At 49.4% G+C, this 25,567-nt stretch overlaps 1 protein-coding gene across 14 annotated transcripts in view; it reads right to left on the bottom strand.

Annotated features, from left to right (window-relative positions):
- The window catches only part of FGFR1 (fibroblast growth factor receptor 1), a 51,563-nt gene that overhangs the window by 22,946 nt on the left and 3,050 nt on the right, over positions 1–25,567 (bottom strand). For all 14 annotated transcript variants that reach the window (XM_027529679.1, XM_027529694.1, XM_027529693.1 and 11 more), the window contains exon 2: positions 19,559–19,737. In XM_027529679.1, the coding sequence (XP_027385480.1) occupies positions 19,559–19,649 (91 nt within the window). In that variant the 5' untranslated portion in view covers positions 19,650–19,737. The remainder of the gene's footprint in view (positions 1–19,558; positions 19,738–25,567) is intronic.

A 25,567-nucleotide genomic window follows, 5' to 3' on the forward strand; every position in this document is an offset into this window, starting at 1 on the left:
CACTTTGGCGCGGCACCTGATGCTTTACAGAGTGTGCTTATTCACGTCTGTGCTCATTTGCATGCATTTCAGTTAAACACGAGACAGTGGAGGTCGAGAGACTTCTCCCAAAGTCACAAAACAGTCACGAAAAAAAAACAAAACAAAACAGTCACGAGTCTTAACTACTGAACCACCAGGGAAGTCCCCCCAAGTCCCTCTTGAGTGCAGCTTATAGCTGAGCTGATGACCTCAGATGACCCCTGCCTGATCCACTGAAAAGATCAAGAATGTCAGGCAAAGAGGCTGGCCACCCCTCCCCTGGGCCAGCTCCCCCCTCCTCCCCCATCACACATCCTGACTGTCCCAGCCCTGGCCCAGGCATTCTGCGTCCCATCCCCTCATGCCTCTGGTTGCCTGGTTTGCATGCCCTCCTCCAGGACCTGGGGCCTCTCAAGTCCTGGCCCCCCCCAGCTCTCCTGTCCCCTCACCCTGCCAAGCCAATACCCTCACCGCCCTTTATTTTGCTTTCTCCTAAAATAACACTGTTTCTGTCTCTCCATCACTTCCCCAGACATGAAAACTCATTCTCTGGAAATCTCTGCAGCTCTGTCGCTCAACTCATTTGTAATGTGACTTACAGATTTTCACAGCTTTATCGTGCCCTCATTCAAAATGCTCAGCCGAGGGCCGATCCATCAGTACGTCTCATCTATCCTGTGAGGTCAGTGTGGCATCATCTCTATGCCCACTCTGGAGAGGAAGGGTGTAGGCTTGAACAGCTAGCCCCCCAACAAATCCAGGTGTGACAGCTCTTCACAGTTGTCTTCCCTTTTTGTTGTTCAGTCGCTCATTCCTGTCTGACTCTTTGAGACCCCATGGACTGCAGCTCACCAGTCCTTCACTATCTCCTGGAGTTTAATCAAATACATGTCTACTGAGTCAGTGATGCCATCCAACCATCTCATCCTCTGTTGCCCCCTCCTCCTCTTGCCCTCAATCTTTCCCAGCATCAGGGTGTTTTCCAATGAGTTGGCTCTTTGCATTAGGTAGCCAAAGGATTGGAGCTTCTTCATTCCTAGGAAATCCTTTGGATTCTGTGTTTCTGGGTTGAGAAAATTAGAAGAGGGGCCGTGCTCTTTGGTAACGTGGGGAACTGGTGGTCCAGGAATGTTTACAGTCTTGACACAAACTCCCCAGAGATAAATGAGGGGGCAATTGTGGGTGGGGGAGGAACTCGGGGTGGCTTTGAAAGCAACTTAAAAGGAAGACAGAACAGCCCAGCGGGGCCCCGGGAGCCCTCTGTCAAGGTTTTTATTACGTTATTTTGGCTTTGAAATGGAACTGAAAACTTACTTTAGTCTGGCAACGCCAGGCCAGAGGGGGTTCTCATCAAAATCCTAGGGGACAACGGTCATCCTGCAAGGGTGGGGGGTCCAGGGAGGAAGCCCTCTGGATGCGTGATCCCCTGGACATGCGGCGTCCCTGAGACGGGGTGCACACAGAAGTGTGCGGGAGGGGACACGGGGACACCAGTCAATTAGTGGGGCCTGACACCCTGATCCAGCCACATTCACCGGGCCCCCAACCCGGGGGGATTTGGAATGTAGGTGTTTTTTTTTTCAAATAGAAAAAGGGAAAGAAGTAAGAAGGAACATTTTGCATGCAAATGGGCCGCTGCCAGAAGAGCCCATTAAAATGTAAAAACTCCACATTCAGCCTGACAAAACGGTGCAAACTGCTGCGTGGGCCAGAGGGGCAGCAATACAGCTCCCGACAAAGGGGCCCGGCCACAATGGGAGCTGAATGGTCTCAGTCAGCGGGTCCCCTCTCGCGTTGCCATGGGGACCCCACCCGGGCTTACCAAAGGTATTTCCTGAGGAGAAAGGCAGTGCACACATGCCCAGGCGGCCCGGCTAATCCTGACAGGAAGCCTTCGCCATTCAGCAGCCCAGGGGCTTGGGGCCGGGAGTTGTGTTTTGTTTTTATTAAAAAAAAAAAAAAAAGATCCCGGGGCTTTTGTGTCGTCCCATCTCGTCACTGTAATTTAGTGCTGAGCCGCCTGTGCTGGCCGAAGCCACAGCCAGGACCCGGCACCCACTCCAAGACCCCCCAAAACCGGCTCCCCGGTTAAGTTGCAGGGCAGGCAGGTGAATCCCTGTATTTTGTGCAGACCTTCCCCAAAGATGCAGCGATGGGTAGCCCAGCATCAAAGTTGAGTCTGGCGTTCTAGCTGATGCATTTTCTTCCCTCCTAGAGACTGGGTTCCCCACCTTCCCCCCCTTCCCCCATACCTCCCACCACGAGGAGGAGGACACTTCCAGGCTGGGGAGAGGGCTGTAATTACGTGATTAACAAAGGAATGTGCCCAGGAGTAGTTTCTAAGAGAAATCTCCCCTTTTCCTCTTGCCCCAGTGTTTACAGAAGCACTCCGGGCAGAAACACTTCCTCCAAAGGATGCCCGGTACCCTTGGCTGCTTTCCCGCCTGCCTTACCAGGAAGAAAGAGCTGCCCTGGGCTGGGGCAAGTTCACCTAAGTTGTGGTCTGCAGCTACTGGGAAGCAAGGTCTCTCAGTTCCCGGTTCCTAGAAGTTTGTCACTAGCTCACACTTGGCACCAGAGGAATCAGCCTTGGCAGATTCAGGGAAGAAAGCCAACAACACAGCTGGCGGTGGAGACAGAAACTCCTGTGTGACAACTGCCCCCCTTGGACACAGTTTAGGGTAAATTAACATTTCCTGAGCAAACTTGTATGTGGAAGGAGCCGGCCTCCGTGAAGATAACAAAATGAAGGGGGCTGGCCCAGCCAGGCCTGTGGGTTTGCAGAGTTCATGCTCTTGCCTCTAAACCATCCCCTGCAAAATCTTTTGAATCTGGCATTTTGATGGGGCAGTGCAGCAGACCCAAGTTCAATCCCTGGGTCAGGAAAATCCCCTGGAGAAGGGAATGGCAACCCACTCAAGTATTCCTGCATGGAGAAATCCAAGAACAGAGGAGCCTAGTGGGCTCCAGTCCACGGGGTTGCAAAGAGTTGGATACAACTGAGCAATTAACATCTTCCCTGATGGCTCAGGCAGGAAAAGGGTCTGCCTACAAGGCAGGAGACCTGGGGTTCGATCCCTGGGTCAGGAAGATTCCCTGGAGAAGGCAATGGCAACCCACTCCAGTACTCCTGCCTGGAAAATCCCATGGACGGAGAAGCCTGGAGGGCTACAATCCACAGTGTCGCAAAGAGTCAGACATGACTGAGTGACTTCACTCACTTACTGACTCGAGCAATTAACACAACACATGCTAGATTGGTTGCTAAATCGATTGTTTGGGCAGCATTAAGACCGTGCCTCACCACAGCCCTGGAAGCTTCTAGAGCCATGTTTGGTGGGTTCCATCTTAGGAAAAGAAGCTGGAGAGTCTTGCTCATTCACGGAAAGCGTCCCCTAAAGAACCACACGCCCAGGAAGGGGACTTGTGTAGGGATCAGGACGATGGAGTGGGGAACTTCTCCTGCCCTTAGTAAATACAAGGGGGCGGGGCCAAAGTACCAACTGTGACAACACAGAACACCTTCCCCCCAAAGCGGTCAGGGAAAGCTGGATTAGCTGAAGAGGTGTGTGTGTGTGTGTGTGTGTGTATGTATGTGTGTGTGTGTATGTGTGTGAGTGTGCAGGGGTCCCGCTGCTCCGAGGGGAGCTCAGGCCCTCCCACCACTGGCCCGGAGCCCAGGCCTCCCCAGCCATGTGTCTGCAGCTGTGACCTGTCAGGCACTTCCTGGTCTGGGTTCTGTAATGGAAAGATCATTAAGAGTGGGGGAGGGACGACGGCGAAGAGGTAACCAGGCAGCTCCCACTCCACCCGGCTCTGACCTTAGAAGTCCGGTCAGGTTCCTCGAAGAAAAGAATGTAGGCGCCTCCCCCGCCCTGCCCCCTCCCAGGGCCTCCCCTCCCCCGCCCCCCCCCCCCCCCCCCCGACTCTGGTTTGGGGAAGGAAACCCCAGCAGCTGGCTAGGAAAACACTGTGGCTTCCTAAACTTGCTGATGAGTTAGCCGAGGCCACAGCTGTTTCAGCATCTGCCTTTTGCCCTCCCCACCAGACCTCGATGGGGGCTTCGGAGCACATGCGCCAGGGCTATCAGCGCCCTTGGGGTTGGCCACCTTCCTTCACCGGCCAGTCCTGTGGCTGCGATGGTGGGCCTGGGTCATCGGATCCAGTGAAGGATGACGATCACTGCAGTGGGGAAAGGGACTCTTCATAAAGTCACATTTTTTTTTCCCTGTTAAAGAAATGCCCCTTATTTGAGAATAAAGGTAATAGACATCTTTTATTTATTTATTGGCAGAACTGTGTGGGGATCTTAGTTCCCCAACCAGGAATCCAACCTACGGCTTGCTACATTGGGAACTCGGATTCCGGGAGTTTTAACCACTGGACCACCAGCAGTAGTGTTTTAAAAGGCAATGGTGTAAAAACTGGTTTACCAGGTGGAGTGTCAGCTGGGAAGGTGAAAAGTTCTGGAGCTGGACGGTGGTGATGGTTGTACAACAATGGAAACGTATTTAATGCCACAGAACTGTACACTTAAAAAAGGTGAATTTTACAGTAGGTATATTTTACCATAATAAACAGTATTGGTCGTGGACAATGTTAAGTTTTGGTTTTTTTTAAGATGTTCTTATATGGCAAAATAAGTTGTCAACCCAAAATATTGGGAGGTGGGGATTTGGCTTGTGAAATCTAAAATCTGACGGGAGTTGGTGATGGACAGGGAGGCCTGGCGTGTTGCAATTCATGGGGTCGCAGAGTCGGACATGACTGAGCAACTGAACTGAACTGAATGGCCTCTCCACAGATTGGGAGGTAAGCGAGGGCCAGAGGGCCCATGGACATACCATGTATTCATTTTCTCTCTCCTTCATATTCACCATGAAAGTCGAGCATTTCATCCTGTTTTCAGAAGCTCCAGTACTTTGGCCACCTCATGCGAAAAGCTAACTCACTGGAAAAGACCCTGATGCTGGGAAAGATTGAGGGCAGGAGGGGATGGGGGTGCAGAGATGAGGGAGCAGTTGGACGGCATCACCGACTCAATGGACAGGAGTTTGAGCAAGCCCCGGGAGACAGTGATGGACAGGGAAGCCTGGCGTGCTGCAGTCCATGGGGTCACAAAGAGTCGGACATGACTGAACAACAACAAACAAAACTGTTTTCAGAAACTGAAAGAGCGTGGTTTGGGGATTTTTCTCCCTGAGATGAAATGGCTCTCAGATGGAGCAGGTAGAAGAACCAGGACCAAAGGCTGCCTGGGGGGTCAGTGCCCACACTGGAGACTCCTGTGCTCAGATGAACTGGGGGATCTAGAACAATAAGCCTCTCAGGAGAGACCACCTACTGTGGGCAGGGTTCACATTCTGGGTGTCCTAAGAAATGAGAGCCCCCTTTGAAACTGTCAAAACCACTTAGTCCCAAACTCTGCTTGAGCCCCAAATGGTTGCAGAAAGAGTACTGGCATGGAAGTCGCTGGGAGGACTGCGTGACCTAGGCCAAGTCATCCCTCTCTAGGCCTCCGTGTCCTCAACTCTGAGATAGGAAGGCCGACTGGACAAGCCCTAATTACCCCCCGCCTGGCCCGCAGCTCTAACCAACGTTCTAAGTTTCAACCCAGCCTTGGGAATTGAATACCAATCACTGTGTCCCCTCGGCCCCTACCAGCAAAGCACTCCATCTTCAGTGAAGGAAGACAAGAGAGTTCAAGTTACTTTTCCTTAAAAGAGGGAGGGGACTTCCCTAGTGGTCCAGTGGTTAAGACTCTGTGCTTCCACTTAAGGAACTAAGATCCCACCTGCCTAAGTAAGACACAAGGATGTAACATACAGCAAAGAGAATATAGTAAATATTAAAGAAAAGAAAAAGCAGCAGCATGTGACCAAAATGAAACAGGTAAGACGCAAGAATGTAACTTACAGGGCTTCACCCTCCCCACTCCCAGCCCACGACGGCTCAGCAGGTAAAGAATCCGCTTGCAGTGCAGGAGGCACAGGTTCGATCCCTCGGTCAGGAAGATCCCCTGGAGAAAGAAATGGCAACCCACTCCAGTATTCTTGCCTGGAGAACTCCATGGACAGAGAAGCTGGGCGGGCTACAGCTTTGCCATGGGGTGGCAAAGAGTTGGTCACTGAGTAACTAAGCACCATAAACATGTAATATAAAGCACAGAAAATAGAGTCAATGTTTAAAAAAAGAAAGAAAGAAAAAGAAGAGGGGATTCCATTTTGGCCACAGAGTTATAGCCACCAGCACCTTCAATACATGTCTCTCTTCATCTTTTCCCTCTGGCCTAAGATGTTCCAGAAGAAATCTCAGAACTGAGGGTGTGGGGTAGCCCAGAGACTATGACTGAATAAGCTAGGAACCCAGGTATTCTAGAAGAATTTATCTTTTTTTTTTTTGATGCTCACTAGCTAGGCAAATAAATTTAAAAAATGGACTGGTAGTCAGTGGGTAGTGGCGAAAGACTAACATTATAAAATAAATGCCTCTTCCAAGTGTACCTTTCAGGCATTAAGAGAGGCTTGAGAGAGCAAATAACATGGACTAAAGTTTTGGATGCCGAAGAGAGAATTTCGTTCAGTAGGTTAGTCAAGGAACCTGACTCTTTAAAAGCTAATTCCTAAAACTGAAGGGAAACAAACCTTAATCCCCAAAGTAAACCCTGAAGTTGTATATACAAGGGGCAGACATTTCTGAACGCAAAAGGTCCGATGATGGGAGAGCTGATGACATTCCAACGGCAGTGATAACTGACTTCAAGCCCTAAGCAAAGCAGGAGGGCGTTTCCTTCCCTCCAGACAGGCCTTCAGACAACTCTCTACTCCTCGTCTTCCTTCCTCCGAAACCCCCCAGCATTCAGACTCAGCCCTCTTTACCCTCCTCACCTCCCAGTACAGAGGTTAGAGTCATAGGCACCTATATTAAACAGACCCAAGTCAACTCCAGATCCTCCATTTATTTTAGCTGTTTAACCTTGGGGAGTGTTCATTTGACCTCTCTGAGTCAGTTTCCTAAACATCTACCTTGTAGACTTTTTGAAGTGAGTGAGAATTAAGAGATATCAGAGATTCTCAAAGTGTGATCCCCAGACCAGCAGCATCCACATCTTTGGGGACCTTGTTAGAACCACCTGGTAGGGGCCCCATTGCAGGCTCCAGAGCTCTAGGGGTGGACATGGGTTTTTAACAGGTCTACCGGGTGATGTCCCTGCAGCGAAAATCTGAGAACCTGCAGAAATGAGAACGCAGAAAACTGCATTAGGTGACATAAAGGGCTCAATATGGGGTAGCAGTAATTATTTCTCACCTATTTGCTGTACCTTTTCATTGAAAAGGATTTCATTCCTATCTTCCCTATTTTTAAAATTGGAAATTGTTGGTATTTTCCCCTCTAGTTCCTTTTTTAAAAAAAGTAGGAGTATGGATTTTTTTAAATGGGGGGTCCCCTGCTGCTGCTGCTGCTGCTAAGTCCCTTCAGTTGTGTCTGACTCTGTGCGACCCCATAGATGGCAGCCCACTAGGCTCCTCTGTCCCTGGGATTCTCCAGACAGGAATACTGGAGTGGGTTGCCATTTCCTTCTCCAATGCCTGAAAGTGAAAAGTGAAAGTGAAGTCCCCTGGATTTTGCTTTTCAGTATTAATTAATTTATCTGACTGTGCCGAGTCTTAGTTGCTGCACTCAAGATCTTTGATCTTCCTTGCAGCATGTGGTATCTAGTTCCTTGACTAAGATCTAACCTAGGCCCCCTGCATTGGGGGGAGCTTGGAGTCTTAGCCACTGGACCACCAGGGAAGTCCTAATGGAGTATAGTTGATTTACAATGTTGTGTTAGTTTCTGTTGTACAGAAAAGTGAATCAGATATATATATATATACACACATGTAGTGGTAGCGGCGTTAATTGCTCAGTTGTGTCCGACTCTTTGCGATCCCATGGACTATAGCTGGCCAGGCTCCTCTGTCCATGGAATTCTCCAGGCAAGAATACTGGAGTGGGTCGCCATTCCCTTCTCTAGAGGGATTGACCCAGGGATTGAACCTGGGTTTCCCACATTGGAGGTAGATTCTTTATCATCTGGTCAGAAACGCGCGTGCACACACACACACTCTTCTTTAGATTCTTTTCCCATATAGGTCATTACAGAGTATTGAGTAGAGTTCCCTGTGCTTTACAGAAGGTTCTTATCAGTTGCAAGTATCTTTTTTAAAAAAAGAAAATGGATGGTTACTTCCCTGTGCATTCATGCATGCATTCATTTATTCAAAAAGTATTAACTGAGTGCCTAATACATATCAGACACTAAGGTGCTGGAGTGAACAAAAAACAGAGCAAAACCTCTGCCTTCCTGATATATATGTGCACACATGTCACCGCCCCCTAACAGTGGTCAGCTTGTCCTTTCACTTTAGGGAAGAAGCCTTCTCCTGTGGCTTCAGATGTCCTCATAACCTAGGTTTTATGTCCTTATTTGAGGTTGTCTTTGGGTGACTCTTCTTCAATGAGTCACTTACTCTATTTTCCTACGTGGAGTCAGAGTGACACTGGCTGGGGCTGAGCCTGACCCATGGCGAGGCTGGGGCAGGGATGCCCTTTGTCCTGGGCGTCCAATCCAGAGGGGACACCAAGACGTGCAGGCTTTTCCCCCAAACGTCATACAGACAGTTACTGACAGAACTGAAACAGGGGCTTCCCTGGCGGTGTAGTGGTTAAGAATCTGCCTGCCAATGCAGGGGACATGGGTTCGATCTCTGGTCCAGGAAGGTCCTGCATGCTAAGGAGCAACTAAGCCCGTGCGCCATAACTATTGAAGCCCTTGAGCTCTAGAACCCGTGTCTACACAAGACAAGCCACCGCAATGAAAAGCCCTTGCATCCCAACTAGAGAGCAGCCCCTGCTCACTGCAACCAGAGAAAGCCCAAGGGCAGCAGGAAGACCCACTGCAGCCAAAAATAAATACATAAATAAAGTTAAAAAAAAATGAAGTACTTAACACGGATGTGTATTTCCTATGTTTGGACTAATGAAAAATATAACTCTTAAGAAAAAAAAAGAACTGGAAGAAAATATTTACCAAATAACTTACAATAAATGTGTGTTCTATTCTTGGGACACACTTCAGACAGAGTACTACAAATTAATATATACGCTGAATATTCTTTCAATTTAAGTATTTTGTGACTGGTCCAAGTGCATTATAATATATATATTTTTTAAAATATTACTTTGCTAAATATAAACACTAAGAAAAACAAAATTTCAAGACCCTATCACCTTGTGGATTTTTCTTTGCATTTCTTCATGTTTTAAATATAAAAAAAATATATTATAATATATATATACATACACACACACACACACACACATATATATATATATATATATATTTGTGGGGGCTTCCCACATAGTACTGGTGGTAAAAAACCCTGCATACGAATGCAAGAGACATAAGAGACATGGGTTCGAACCCTGAGTCAGGAAGATCCCCTGGAGGAAGGCATAGCAACCCACTCCAGTACTCTGGCCTGGAGAATCCCCATGGACAGAGGAGCCTGGCGGGCTCCTGGGATTGCAAAGACACAACTGAAGCGACTTAGCACACATGCACACAAATACTGGTAGCCTCAAAAGGACACTAGAGCTCAGGCCTGCTGAGCCTTCTAGCCATGTTTATTCTCATCTATCAGACACTGTTGGACCGTTTTAGAAGCACTCCAGGTGGTTTCATGTCCAGACAACACACTATATTCAAAACAAGTGCGACCAACAAGGAAAACTCAAGGTGTGGACTCTGACGCTTTTAGAGACCTCTAATCCCAGACCTTCGCCAGGTAGGAGGTCTCAGCTACACTGGGAGAGGCTGTTTTTGTTCCATTGGTTATTCTAGGCTAGGGAACCACTTTGACTGGGGCGGCTCACAGACCTATGAGCAATGCACAGCCTCACAGTCAAGAGCGGAAGAATGTGCCACAAGAAATGGCACAAGGTAAGCAGCCTTACCCCAATCACACACATGTATGTCCCACCCCAGAAAGGGAGGTGACGCCTACTTCCTGTGAGACAAAAGCGACCAACCTAGCAGCATTTAAATTGTAATGCTGGTCTGCCTGAATTCTGGGGAGAAACCCAATTTGATAGAGTTGTCTTACACTGGAAAAAAATTTACTGGAGTCAGACCTACCTGAGCCTGAATTCCACTTTCCCCTCTCATCAGCTGTGTGTGTTAGCAGCTCAGTAGTGTCTGGCTCTTTGAGACTGTGGACTGTGGCCCCGCCAGGCTCTTCCGTCCATGGGTCCTCCATGCAAGAATACTGGAGTGGGCTGCTAGTCCCTTTTCTAGGCCCATCAACTCCATGACTTTAGATAAATTACTTAACTCCCTGAACCTCAGTTTCTTCATCTGATTATGGAAATAAAACCTATAGGCAAGGGACTGGTGTAGAGGTAAAAATATGTAAAGGATGCAGAATGTGAAAATGTAATAAACAGTATTAATTACAATTTTTAAAGATCTTAACTGGTTATCACCTTTCTGGGGCAGTTTGGTACTATGTAATCACAACTTTTTGGAAAAGGTCAGTTTTCAGTCCAATTCCAAAGAAAGGCAATACCAAACAATGCTCAAACTACAGCACAATTGCACTCATGTCATATGCTAGTAAAGTAATACTCAAAATTCTCCAAGCCAGGCTTCAGCAATACGTGAACCATGAACTTCCAGATGTCCAAGCTGGTTTTAGAAAAGGCAGAGGAATCCAGAGATCAAATTGCCAACATCCACTGGATCATCAGAAAAGCAAGAGAGTTCCAGAAAAACATCTATTTCTGCTTTATTGACTATGCCAAAGCCTTTGACTGTGTGGATCACAATAAACTGTGGAAAATTCTGAAAGAGATGGGAATACCAGACCACCTGACCTGCCTCTTGAGAAACCTGTATGCAGGTCAGGAAGCAACAGTTAGAACTGGACATGGAACAACAGACTGGTTCCAAACAGGAAAAGGAGTACGTCAAGGCTGTATATTGTCACCCTGCCTATTTAACTTATATGCAGAGTACATCATGAGAAACGCTGGACTGGAAGAAACACAAGCTGGAATCAAGACTGCCAGGAGAAATATCACTAACCTCAGATATGCAGATGATACCACCGTTATAGCAGAAAGTTAAGAGGAAGTAAAAAGCCTCTTGAGGAAAGTGAAAGAGGAGAGTGAAAAAGTTGGCTTAAAGCTCAACATTCAGAAAATGAAGATCATGGCATCCGGTCCCATCACTTCATGGCAAATAGATGGGGAAACAATGGAAACAGTGTCACACTTTATTTTTGGGGGCTCCAAAATTGCAGCCATGAAATGAAAAGACGCTTACTCCTTGGAAGGAAAGTTATGACCAACCTAGATAGCATATTGAAAAGCAGAGACATTACTTTGCCAACAAAGGTCCATCTAGTCAAGGCTATGGTTTTTCCAGTGGTCATGTATGGATGTGAGAGTTGGACTGTGAAGAAAGCTGAGTCCCAAAGAATTGGTGCTTTTGAACTGTGGTGTTGGAGAAGACTCTTGAGAGTCCCTTGGACTGCAAGGAGATCCAACCAGTCCATCCTAAAGATCAGTCCTGGGTGTTCTTTGGAAGGAATGATGCTGAAGCTGAAACTCCAGTACTTTGGCCACCTCATTCAAAGAGTTGACTCATTGGAAAAGACTCTGATGCTGGGAGGGATTGGGGGCAGGAGGAGAAGGGGACGCCAGAGGATGAGATGGCTGGATGGCATCACCGACTCGATGGACATGAGTCTGAGTGAACTCCGGGAGTTGGTGATGGACAGGGAGGCCTGGCGTGCTGCAATTCATGGGGTCGCAAAGAGTCGGACACGACTGAGGGACTGAACTGAACTGAACTAAATCACAACTTTTAGAATGTATTGAAAAGATTTTAGAATGTATCTAAAATCTTTGGATACATGGACAAATTTTATTTGTGAAAGTATGTTCACTTAAGTGCAAACTATTGAAAATAGCTTAAGTGCCCAATAGTGAGGACTGCATGAATAAATAAATCTTGTACATCTATACTTCTGTGTAGTTACTTGAGCATGATGGAAACATCTCTGCAAGGCAATAAGTACCTGCTTATGTTACACACTAGTATATAATGTATAAATTACCTGTTTGAAAAGTCACGTTGTATAAATGTAGAAAAAAACTAAAGAAATAGATTCATTGTTAACAGTGATTCTTTTCGGATGGTGGGCATATAAGTTTTTCTCTGTGCAAGCCTATATTTTCTAAATTTTCTATAATGAAATATTCCTTTTTTTTTTTGATGTGGACCATTTTTAAAGTCTTTTTTGAATCTGTTACAAAATTGAGTCTGTTTTATGTTTTGGTGTTTTGGCTGTGTGGCATACGGGATCTTAGCTCCACGACCAGGGATCAAACACCCACCCCCTGCATTGGAAGGCAAAATCCTAACCACTGGACCACCAAGGAAGTCCCCCAAATATCCCTGGTTTAAAAGAGCAATAAAAACATTCTTTCTAATTGCCCAGAACTTTGCTCTGGTGAAGGAAACAGCCATATATTAAATAATGTAAGGCAGGGGAAAGTCAGTGCTAGATTGAATGCTACACAAAAAGGAGAGAGAAAAAAAAGTGATTTATCTGGAAACAGAGGAGGGCTTCAATCGGGAGATGGCCCTTAAGTTACACCTTAAGCTAGGAGTAGAAACGACAGAGTGAAAGCAGGAAAGGCTAGGGATGAACACTTCCGCTAAAGGACCAGGATAAACAATGGTTATAATTGCATGTGCATGCTGTATTAAACAAAAAAGAGGGAAGCCTTGTTTGGTCAGATGGATGAATGGATGGTAGAGAGGGAAGGAAGGAAGGTGATTGGGTGGGAAGGAAGGAGGGATGGCGGGAAGGGAAGGAGAAAGGAAGAAAATGTGATCAGTAAACAAATGGCAAAGAGACCATTAGCCAGAGGCTAGTTTTTAACCCTGGAGAACACAGAGGAAGGGATAAAGGCTTCAGTTCAACTTTCGTTGTTGATCAAGTATGTGAAGCTTTAGCACTGATGGTTTTTCATCTCTTTCCCTGCCCAAACTCATGACCACTAATGTCCAGTCTTCACCGAACTCCTTGACCCTCTCACCCACTTGAGGCTCAACACGCCTACACATTAGGGCCCGGGAAACACAACCACATTCACGCCAACACTCACCTCCTTTTTTTACACAACCTGTCCCAGGAGGCTTGGCCATGCCACAACACGTGGGCTCGGGAAGGAGCACTGCGTTTCCAGCTCCACCCAGGCGATGGTTCTCAGTGCGTGGAACTGAGTGGATACAGCCCCATCCTGAGCTTTCCCGTTTGTAAAGAGAAAGCCTTTAAATGAAGGCAGGGGGCACCTCGTTTGGCAAGGGGGGCAACGAGGGTCAGTGTGAACCAAGAACAGGACAGGGGGGCTCAGGGCAGGAGCCACAACCAGCCTGCCCTGGGGGCACTGAGCCATCGTCCCCTGCTTACTTGGCCATCACCAGCTGTGAGTCAAAGCAAGCCTTCAAGTTCAGGAGCAGCCCAAGTCCAGGCAGTTTCTCCTAAGAGGAAACAGGGTGGGACTTCCTCCTGGCCTTAAGAGCCCATGTCGAGCAGTTGGCTTGCAGCTGAATCACTTGGGGGGCGCAGGTCGGGGAGAGGGTGGGCAGAAGGAAGGGAAGTGCGTGGAAGTGCCTTTTCTCCAGGACAAACAGGGAGGCCCGGGCAGCTGAATCCGGGAGATCAGCAGTGCCAGAAGCAGCTGGACTTTCCCGGTCAGCAGGGAAACAGCTGTCCCGCTGCCAGGCTTTCAGGAGGCAAGAGGCAAAGGTGGTGTCCACAGGGTGAGCTGGAGCCCCCAGAGGCCCCCAAGGACCGAGGCCCTGCGAAAACAGGGCGCAGCTGCCGGTCAGGCTCTCTGACCCTGGACCTCACCCTCCCGGAGCACGACTCCCCAGAACCCACTTCTCCCAAGGCCGTCTATCACCGCCCCAGACATGAGCCATCACTCACCTCCCCAGGGGCATCCCTGGTCCTCTCTCTCCCTCTGGTCCCTGCCCACCCTCCTCAACTCCAGGTGGGCGGCGGTCACAGAAGCCAGGGGGGACAGCAGCCCAGCCTGCTTCTCAGTGTGGGATCCCTCCCTTCCCCCTACCCCGGGCCAGGGCTCTGGACAGCCATTTGTTCTTCGCTGAGAAATTCCTCCTCCCTGGCTTCAGGGGGGAGCTGGCCGGCAGAGCCAGAGTGGAAAATCAGTGAAGCTAATGGTGCAGCAATGCAGGAGCCAGAGCCAAGAGCACGGCCCTGGGGTGGCTCTGCCCGGCGTGGTCAGGCGGACATGTGAGCCCTCCCCGCCTCCCTCAAAGCCTCTCCCGACCCCCACCGTCCACAAAGCCCCGCTCCAGAACACTTGCTCACGCACCCTTCTCGGGGTACAGGAGCCGCCCCTCCTGGGCGGGGGACAGAGATAGTCTGGGAAAGCGGGGGTAGCCCGGCGCCCCGCAGATTCCCAGGTCCTGAGATCCTCCAGCCTTGTTTGCCAGTGGCTTGCCCCGCATCGCCGCCCTCTGCTCCACAGAATGCCACCCGCCTTCCGGCACCGGGGAGAAGCTTCTCTTCAACGCCCCCCACCCCATGTGAATCCGAAGCAAACAGGTTCTTTTTGCAAAACGATCTGATACGGGGGATGGGATGGGATAGCCACTGGATACACTGGCCCAGCGGACACCGGTCCTCTGGCCCTGCTGATCAGCTGCAGCCAGTGGGGCCACGGCCTGTAGGAGGACAGCAGTGAGATGCCTTCTGGTACTGATCTGGAGCTGCCGCCTGTAGCCAGGTTGAAATGCATACCGCTTTGGGCCCAGCAGAGCTGGGGGAACCCCTGGGGAGTTGCCTGGGGCGGCCAGGGCCTGGGACTGGACTTGAAGCTGGGGTGATGTCTCCTGCACCACTCGCTGCCTCCCCCACGGGCCCAGGTTTCTGCAGCACACAAAGACAAAGCCTCGCTTTGTGGTGCCCGGCTTCCAGGGGGCTTGCAGCCAGAAATGGAAACGTGCGGCTTTTCCATTAAGGGTAACCTCTCCCCCTTCAACCGGCCACCAGACTCCTTCAAATCTGGGTAGGTGGGAGGAGCTGTAAAACCCCAGCCACTAAACCATTTATTAGTTGCAGGTTTCTGAGCATGTAGGCAAGTATTTTGAGACTCATGTTGTGCCCTCCACCATGGGGTCTGGGGGTTTCAGCCCAGGTTATTGCTTTGAAAAAAGGGCAGGACCCCCACCCCAACTATGTGACAAGTGGTCTTGCAAGCGGTTTTGGATTCGTCCACTTGCTTTTCTCCAAGTCTTATTCTAAAAGAGAGAAAAATACACAGAAACAAGCCTCTTCAAGCTCAAAGTGTCTTTCAAGCCAGTGCTTATCTTTTTAAAGGGGCATTCTTACTCCTTGGCCCATGAGCCCGCTTCGGTCTCCCCCTACCACTCCCCCACAAAGCCTGGTCTGAAACCAGCTCAGCCTCTTTAAGATCCCAAACCTTAAAGAGAAGGGAAAGGAGAGGGGGAGAAGGAGGGAGGCTGGTTTTCCTGGAACCCTTATTAAATCAACTTTCCAAGGACAGCCAGAAACTCCAGGCCCTCCCCACTCCCCGAGGAGCATTTGCAGACTGGGGGAGGGGCTCTCAAGACACACACACACTCACCACTCTCACTCACAGCAAAGCCTCTCTGAAGGGGAAAAGCTCTCAGTCAGTGGGAGCAGGGTTTGAGGTAGTTTGTCTTAAACTTTTGGGCAAACCTTTTTTATACAGTCCAGTCTTTTCTGAGGACAAGAGCGGCATTGTCATTCAACAACCAGCAGTAATACTTTACATTTATGAGATACCTTATAGTTTACAAAGCACAGAGAGAGATTTCCCCTTAGGGTTTCAGACAGTGGGGGCTGTGGTCTGCCATCACTAAGCTCAGGATGGATAATCATGGGGAGGGGCTGACTCAACCAAGCAGGGACCCGATGCCCATCAAGACGAGTGGATTTCCTACTTCTGCATCCTAAGGTGTTCCAAGCGTGGCCATGAAGCAAGCCCCTTATCACCTGATGCTTCCCCGGAAAAGGTACCCACGGCTCCCACGTACGGTTCATTGACTATGTCCAGCCAGGGTTCTGAGAGCTTTGCAGACATTCACATCTGATATTCACAAGGATCTCTGGAGTAGATGTTCATTACCAATAAATATTGCAGAGTGGCGGAGAGGGACAGCCAACAGGCAACAGTCGGTAAGAAACGGAGCCAAAATCCAAACCAGGGCAGTCCAGGGGAAACTTCATGCCCATAGTACATGAACATAACATACACGAATGCTCACAGCAGTTTTAGTAATAACAGCCCAAAGTGTGAACAGCCCAAATGGCCACCACCACGTGAAGGGATACACATTCACCAGGTAATTTCATTATGAGAAATTCTAAAGTAGGCAAAATTAACCTGCAGTGACACCAAGTAGATCTGCCATTGCCCGAGCCCAGTGGACTGCAAAGGGAGCACGAGGCAAGGTTTGGGGATGATGAAAATGTTTCATGTCTTTTTAACTGAGGGTGTAGTTACGTGGGATAATACTATATTTATCAAACACACCGAGCTCTACACTTACGATCAGTGCATTTTACAGAATGTAAGTGATACCTCAGTTAAGCTGAATTTTTTTAAAACATGGCACTATTCCTTCCTTCTTCACCGCCACATCGCCTCCTAACAGCCCCCTCTCCCACCCCCTCCCTCCTGTTCAGGGGAGCAGGGACTTCGTCCTGACCAAGACTTCCAGCGCACAACCCCCCGCCCCCACCCGCCCCCAGCTTCCTCTCCCAGTCTGGACACAGCCAGAAGCTTCAAGGACTCTTTCCCCCTGCCCTCCACTCCTTATCCTTGGACCCTTGGACATTCCTTTTCTGTTTACCGGAGCCCAGGCTCGAGATGCTTACTATTCAGTTTCTCTACCCTTCATTCCCAGGCTGCAAAAGGGTTTGTTAGAGAAAGTGGAAAAAAAAAAAAAAAACAACTTTGGGGTTGAGCGTAAACTCATATCCTCAAACCTAACCCACCCCTCTTCGTGGCTGCCCATTGCTGTGGCTGACCCCAATTTCTACCTGCTCCTCACAAACCTCCCATCCTGACTCACCTCCTTTACACTCGCCTTGTCTGTCTCTGAGGCTTCCCTGGTGGCTCAGACCGTAAAGCGTCTGCCTGCAACGCAGGAGACCTGGGTTCGATCCCTGGGTTGGGAAGATCCCCTGGAGAAGGGAATGGCCACCCACTCCAGGGTGGCCCTACCCTTGCCTGGAAAATCCCAGGGACGGAGGAGCCTGGTGGGCTATAGTCCATGGGGTTGCAAAGAGTCTAATATGACTTCTCTTTCTCTATCTGTGTCTCTGAACCTACTGAAGCCTATAGGTTTTATTTCTATAGTATCTCTGCTGTTTTTCCTTCCTTTACAACCCTCAACCCTAGTTCACTCCCTTTTTCCAGCTAGACATGCAAAAACAACTGTTAAAGTAACTCGCCTCTGGGGACTTCCCTGGTGCTTCACTGGTTAAGAATTTGCCTTTCAATGAATGCAGGGGACATGGGTTCAATCCTGGGTTGAGGAACTAAGTTCCCACAAGCCATGCGGCAACTAAGCCTGCCACAACTAGAAAGGCGCCCGCGTGCTGCAGCCAAAAAATAAAAGTAACTCATCTCTCTGGCAACAGTGGCGGCAGCAGTCATAACTAATCCATGCTTTACCAGCAAATGCTTTATGTGGATTATCTCACTGCATCCTGTGTCATTCTCCCCATTTTAAAGATAAGCAAGCTAAGGCTTAGTGTGTTTGAGTCATTTGTCAAAGCACGTAACGCTGCTATTAAGCGGTGGAGCACGACTGGAACCTAGGTCTGTCTGACTTCTTCCTCCCATTCGTCCAAACCCAAATGCTTGAAAATCTGAAAGCTGGATCATGTCACTTTCTGCTCAAGATTTTTCAAGACTCCCAGTATTTACCCATTTAAGTACAGTTTCCTCTGCAGGGGATTAAGGCTTCCATTCGCTAACTCAGTCCAATTTTTCCAGGCATGATGTCCTCCAACTACCTATGCATCAGGTGAGTCATTCTCAGAACGCCTTATACATCCTGCCCAGCACCCCCTCATGCTGTTCCACCTGGAACACCCCGAATTTCCTTCCCAGCCCCTGCCCATCCCTCTGGACCATTTCAGAAGCTCTCTGCTGCCCCGCTTCCCTGGCATTCCCACTGCACTTTGTTATAACTCCGCTGTGTGGTCTAAACATGGTCCACCTTGAATTTAGCTGTCTTTGTACCTGTCACCCTCTACCTGATGGTGAACTCCCTGTGGGTAGGATGGCCCCCTCTGCCCCACTTAGGGTCTCCAATATGTTCCAGGTCAGGCCCTGCCTTCAGTTCTGTCATTGAATGCAACAGGTACCTGCTTGCTCCAGCCTGCTTGCTCCAGCTTCTAGAAAGCCCCCTTCACCCTTCTGCCTCCTTCTCCATCACCCTACAAGGGGATAAACACGCTCACTCTTCATCTGTCACTCACGCAGGTCCTGCGAGTGAGACTGGTGGCCCTTGACACGCAGTCACCATGTCACACGCATGCCTGAGCCCTTCACCCAGTGCCTGCCAACCTCCTCTGCTTCTGTCATCAGCTGCTGAGTCATAAGCCACACTACCTCTTGGCAGCAGAAATGCCCAAATATTAGTTCTCAAAGACCTTCAAAAGCTGCCAGGTGTGCCGTACCTGTAATCTCCACGAGGTATTTTCACAAGTCCGGAAAAATGCCATCAGCAGTGGGGGCAAATCTTTCCTGTTACTAAAAATCCCCCTGAGTTTCCAGTAAACTACAGGTCTCTACCAGCACCCTCGTCCCGCAGTGCTCTTCAAAATCTCTTTGAAATCCCTCCAGCAGTTTATCCGAAGCAAACCTCTTACCAAGCCTCCCAACAGGGCTTGTGAGACATGGTCAAGACAGACAGAATAGCAGGCATGTGGCCATGATGGCCAACCCTCATAAAAGACATGTCTTGGGAACGATTTCTAGAAGCCAGAGGTCTGTATGAAGCTCCCGCATCCCTCCACATCCTCTGTAGACCATCCAAGTTCTAAATCCAAATTCACAGGTCACCACACCCAACGGCACCGCCCAGCCCCCACTTTAGACACCATCCAGCTTAGGGAACTGGCTCTTGGGTTCCAACCAGCTCTTTTTTCAAGAGAAGAAAAGCACAGACCCACCCTGAGCATGTCACCTCTGGCAGATGGATGTCGTCGGCCTTTACAACCCAACCTCTGATGAAGCTGGCTGCATTTACTGGCAGGCCCCAGCCAGCTCAGGGGTTTCTCCTGCAGGCCCCCTGGGATGGAATCTGCCTGGCTGAGCACATCACATCCGGCCTGGCCCACCCTGCTGCTGAGGGCCGTGTGCCCGCGCTGGACCTCTGCCTGCGCCTTACCTTGCTCCGGCAAGGTCGGGGCCGGCTTGGCAGTGCAGAGCGTGGCTGTGACCAGCACGGCCCAGAAGAGGAGACACTTCCGGCTCCACATCCCAGTTCTGCGGTTAGAGGTTGGTGACCAGGCTCCACACCTCCATGGAGACTCCGCCGTGGGCTCGATCCTTCTTTGCAAGCTGACTCTGGGGAAAAGGAAAAAAAAAAAACAAAACCCCAAGTTAGGAGGGTCTGAATGGTGGGGTGGGGGGTCTCCCACACTGCAAGGAGAAAAAAAAGAGGGAAACCTGTCACACGACCACCCTGCCCAGAAGGTGCCCAAAGCAATCTCTTACTCCTTCAGACACAAAGAAGGGAATTGTTGTCCTGCCCCAACGCTGAACTGGAGGTTAGAAGCCTTAATTAGACCAAGGAGGGCTTTAATTCACTCCAACAACTATTTACTGAGTGTGGACTGTTTCCCATATTGGGAAAATTGTCATCAAGCTCCCCAAGGCATGATGAGCCCCACGATCGATTGTGCTGGGAAAGCGAACAGCCTCAGGAAAGTCTCCCAGAGGGGGCCCGGGGGTATGAATGTGACCTCTCCCAGGATAAGTCTTCATTCCCTCTAGGGCACACCAACCCTTGTGAGGGGTGAAGAGAGATGAGGAATCATAGAATAAGTCCCCAGACTGAGAGCCACGTGAGATGCTGACCCTCTCTGAACCCACACGGCAAGGAAGCTGAAATAAGCCATCTCCAGGGTGCTTTCTTTTTGTCTCCAAAACTGGACCCATCATGGGGACCTCTAGGATTCCAGCAGCTTTCCCTCATGGAGACAACACAACTCTCACCAGCTACTTAAACAAGGCTTCCAAGTGGGGAGCCGTGAGATGGGGAGCCCAGTTCTCCCTGAGACCGAGAGGTGACAGCAGTCGTCCAGCAGAAATGGATCCAGACATGGGGAAAGGTCGTGTAGAAGAAGGTTTCTTGCAAGGCCTGACTCAAAGATGGCTCATGCCAACCCCGGTGAAAGGCAGGGACTTCGGCCCTTTATCCTTCTCCTGTCTGAAAGTGTTAGTCACTCAGTCACGTCCGACTCTTTGCGACCCCATGAACTGTAGCCCGCCAGGCTCCTCTGTCCATGGGATTCTCCAGGCAAGAACAGTGGAGTGGGTTGCCATTTCCTCCTCCAGGGGAATCTCCCTAACCCAGGGATCGAACCCAGGTCTTCCACATTGCAGGCAGATTCTTTACTGTGTGAGCCACCTAGGAAGTCCTTCTCATGTCTAGAGCAGCAACATGTAAAACAGTCCTCCAGGGTCTTCAGGATAATGGTCTTTGCTGCTCAACCTTTCCTAAGTGATAACCCTTCTGGGCACCATTTGGGCTGCAAGGGGATGACCCTCTCAGTCCTCCAGGTGGCTTTTGTCCTAAATACTCCAGGGAACCATCCGAGTTATTCAGAGAATCCACTTCCCCGGAACATGTCCTCATGTGGTGCTTCAGCCTGGCCTCCCCGGAGCCAGACAGGGCCCCTTGTGAGTGAGTCAGTCCCGGCTGGCAGAAAAACCCCTGGATTCCTGGCCTCGTTCTCAAGTGCCTGCCAGCGCGGAAGACGCAGGCGGTGCCTGCGTCCCTCCCAAGGCTTTCCTGAAATGTTTTAATGATTTCAAATCAAACGAGAAGTAAACATTTCTGTTTTTCTGAATTTAGGAAAAGGACTAGACGAGACAGAATCGAGTAAGTATTTACTGTACCTAAAACCCATGCCAAGTGTGGACTATGTACGATTTTAAACTATAAAACTTCAGCTCTTCTTCACTATGAACTTCGGGGAGGGTGGGAATTATTATTGCCCTTTAAGCAATGGGGAAACTGAGACTCAAAGAGGTTAAGTGCTTTGCCCAGGGTGGGCAAGAGGGGAGGCAAGAGCATGAGGTCTCCATCACCTGGGCTTTCGGAATACAGTGGGGATGATCAGGGACTTCCCTGGTGGTCCAGTGGCTAAGACCCATGCTCCCAATGCAGGGGACCTGGGTTCAATCCCAGGTCTGGGAACTAGATCTCATATGCTGCAATTAAGAATTTGCATGGGGACTTCCCTGGTGGTGCAGTGGTTAAGAATCTGACTTCCAAAGCAAGGGACCTGGGTTTGATCCCTGGTCAGGGAACTAAGATCCCACATGCTGAAGAGCAAAGAAGCCTGTGCGCTACAACGAGCCACAGCTAAGATCCGACACAGATAGAAAAAAAAAAAGAACTGCATGCTGCAACTAATTTATTTATTTGGCACAGCCAAATAAATAAATACAAATAAATATATATAAAAAAATGGCATGATCAAAACTGGCTCTACCGGATGAAAGCTTATTTTCTCCAGAGGGTAATTCCCCGTGTCTTACAGAAACCATGTAGATAAGGACAGATCCCAGGTGATTCTGGCAATGGGAAAGGGTTTTCTTTCTTTTTTTCCCCAACAATTTATTAATTGATTTACTTTATATTTGGCTGTGCTGGGTCTCTGTTGCTGCACTCGGGCTTTCTCTAGTTGCAGCAAGTGGGGGCCACTCCCTAGGTGCGGTATGTGAGCTTCCATTACAGTGGCCACTTTTGTTGCAGAACACAGCTCTAGGTGCAGAGGCTTCAGCAGCTGCAGCACGCGGGCTCAGTAGTGGCCCACGGGCTTAGTTGCTCCTCGACAAGCGAAGCTTTGATTCTCAACTTCTTGGCTCAAGAGAAAGACCCTTGGAAGCAGCTCCTGGGGGTACCATCTAGGACACAGGACAGGCCGGATCCCCAGCCAGGGACAGAAGTGATGCTGGCCAGAGAATATGCTGAAACCACCTTCCACATCTCGTTACATCCCAAAGATACACCAAATGCATGCAGGGCAGTCACCGAGAAAGGTACACCTGACTAAGAACCTCAATAAGTCCCCTAGAATGGCCAGAGTCAGGAACGAATTTTTAGTACCCAAGGAGAAAGGGTGGTATCATCTTGAGATGAAAAAGATGGTTTTCAAAGGTAGCAGGGAGGCAGGTCCCACCACTACTTGATCACTCTGCCTACCCCCCTGCCAACCCCCAAGAGCCTGGCCACCTCCTGGCAGGTGGGGTCTGGCTGCTGGCCGCTCTCTTTTTCGGCTCTGCAATCAACACATTTCAAACTAATCTGGCAGCTTCCCTGCAAAGTCTCTTCCGTTCCTCCCCTTCTGGGCACTGAGTCCCCAGTCTGTAAAACAAAAGATGTTCAGAAAACCCAGCTCCCTGGGCAACCCCTTCTGGAACCAGAAGGTAAGTTGGGTACACATCCTGCTGCGGAAAACACAGCGACTCAGACCACTAGTCCACACGCTGTCTGGAACCCTAGGGACTGTCCCCTCCCCCTTCACCTCACCTTCTTCCCATTCTACTAATTAAGGAATTCTTTAAGTCCCTTAGGGACAGTCTCCTTCCTCCACTGCTTGACAGATGTGACCTGTAGCCCCGCAGGTGCACACAGCAGCTGGCCCCATCAGCCTCTCTCCAGCAGTTTCGTCTCCTGGGACTGGCAGCCCAGCTCTGGCTCTGGGTGCAGAGGTCCTCACTGGGGGGCGAGGAGGGGGAAAAAGAAGGAAGAGGGGCAGGGAGAGGACACGTGACATCTCGGTTTTCCCACTTGTCGTCAGAGGGAGCTGAAATATTATAGTTGCCTTGCCTACACCACAGGGGGTGACAAGCCTTAAACCCGCAGCGTGGGTGAAAGGACTTGCTCTCTCCTCTTGAAAACACTAATCAAATGTAAGGAATTATCTATAAACATTGTGCTTTGAGTCACTCCTTGATAGCACTCTCAGGGGACTTTGGTAATTGGCAACCGGAGGACATGAACTTCCTGCCTTTGCAAAACCATTTCTCCCTCTCCAGTCTTTCCAAACCCCATACTCTAGACCTTGGGGTCCCGTTCCGTGTGGCCCCCGTGGCTATGGAACCCTTAAAATGTGGCCAGTGCAAGTCGGAATGTGTTGGAAATGAAAAGTACATACTAGAATGTACAGTCTCTCAATGATTTTTTAAAAATACTGATTACATGTTCAAATGATAATGTTTCACATATACTGGGCTAAATCAGATATATTATTGACATCCAGGTGAACTAATGAAAATGCACTTCACCTGTTCCCTTTTCAAATGTGGCCACTAGAAAACTCTGAGATTCCACGCGGCCTGTGTTACTCTATAGGGGACAGGACAGCTCTGGGTAACTTCCACGGCCTGCCAAGCGCTTCTTCTTTGCCCTTCCTCTATCCTTGGCAGGCCACGCTCTCTCATTCCTCTCTCATTCTCTGAGCCCCACCTCAAACTGCCACGTCTTCCACAAGTCTTTCTTGGGCCTTTCGAGGATCCTCTGAATTTCCAAAAACGTCCATCATAGGGTGGCAAGCTCCTATAGAGGAGGGTCTGCATTGGTTTACTCCTTGCTAACACCCTTAGCACCTAACACCTACAGAGCGGATGCTGCTGCATTTGGTAACTGGATGAATAAATGAACAAAACAAAGAAGGGCCGATTGGAAAGAAACTGACAGAGCTGCGCTTGCAGAGAAGAGGTTGACAACGCCAGAGAAAATCGTCAGGCGTCCCTGTTAGCCAGCCAAACTCGATTACAAAGCATACCAACCCGGACATTTTCTAAACATCTTGATTCCTCAGACTTGAGGAAGTAATGCCAAAACTTTAATCCCTTTAGTTGGGAATAACACTTCTTAACAGAAATGGTTGCTTTTCCCCAAAGTGAGCATTCCCTACTCCCGGCGGAGAGTGGCAGGGCAAATACTCCACAAACACCCAACAGAACACACGCAGCTCGGCTTGCGAAACATGAGTGGGTCCAACAGAAACGCTCATTTAAAAGTTTTGAGTCCTTGTAAAAAAAAAAGTGCCCAGATGTCCCTGGGAGTGAGGTATGTAAGAAATGAGTAATAAGAAGAGAAACTCTAACTGTCCCACCGTAATCTAGGAAGACTTGCCACTGAAGAAGGATGGCTTGTGGACCACCAGACGCTTGGAGGTGTTCACCCAGGTGAGGGCTGTTTTCTTGGAGCCCAAATGTGGCTCCTTGTAATTGCAAGTGGAATGGTGATGAGCAGGGGATTTCTATCTCAGGAAGATGTAACCTTAGGGGGAAAAGCAATTCTCTTAGTCCAGGTCGGCTTTTTAATCCTCTCTGGAAACTCCAGAATCTTCTCTGAAGCTCTGCATCTGGACTCCCAACAAGTCCTGGGGTTGACTCAGACCTTTTACAAAGCTCTTGGGAAGCCAAATGCAATACCTATTTCCCAAGAGGAAATTAAAACTCCTCTCCAGTGAGGTGAGGCCTTTTCAGAGTAAGATGTTTGAATCACTTACTCTGTAGCTCCTTTTCCTCCTGCAGCAACAGGCTGAAACCTTCCTAGGAAGCTCTTAACCACGGCCATTTTGATGAGAGAGATTAAAAAATGGAGACCTGAAGAAAGTGTTCAGAGGCCGCTAAAGGCCCAAGCTCACAGGAGCAAATCTCTTATTTTAGGACTCTTTTTTTTTTTTTTCCCCCAGGCCAAAACAAACAAAAAACACTCCCCAAACACCCCCAAACAAACAAAAAGCAGACACCTAAAAGCCAAAGCAGCCCAGCCTGCTCTCGGTGGCTGGAGGCTACCCCCTCTATTCTCAACTCCATCCTCCTGGCCTCTGGAGTCCACAGGAACAAAGCTGGACCAGACCTGAGAGAACATCTGGAGATGTTCTGATCCTCTGCCCCAGGAGGGGTGGGGCCATAGCACCTTCCAGGCTCCTTCTCTGTGTCTTCTCCTGCTTTTGGCTTCACTTGCTATTCTAAGGGTGCCTAACGGAACTTTCTCACATCCTCCATGGCCAGGAGCCAAGGAAAAGAAGTACCCAAGGCTGTCTACTTGGGAGCCAAAGAAAACAGTGCCCACTCTGGCCCAAATCCCATTCGTGAAAATGCCTCCCCAACGCGCATTTGTACGGGCACCGTCAGAGCAGACAGCGCG

This window comes from Bos indicus x Bos taurus, chromosome 27 (assembly GCF_003369695.1).
Source record: "Bos indicus x Bos taurus breed Angus x Brahman F1 hybrid chromosome 27, Bos_hybrid_MaternalHap_v2.0, whole genome shotgun sequence".
Lineage (NCBI taxonomy): Eukaryota > Metazoa > Chordata > Mammalia > Artiodactyla > Bovidae > Bos > Bos indicus x Bos taurus.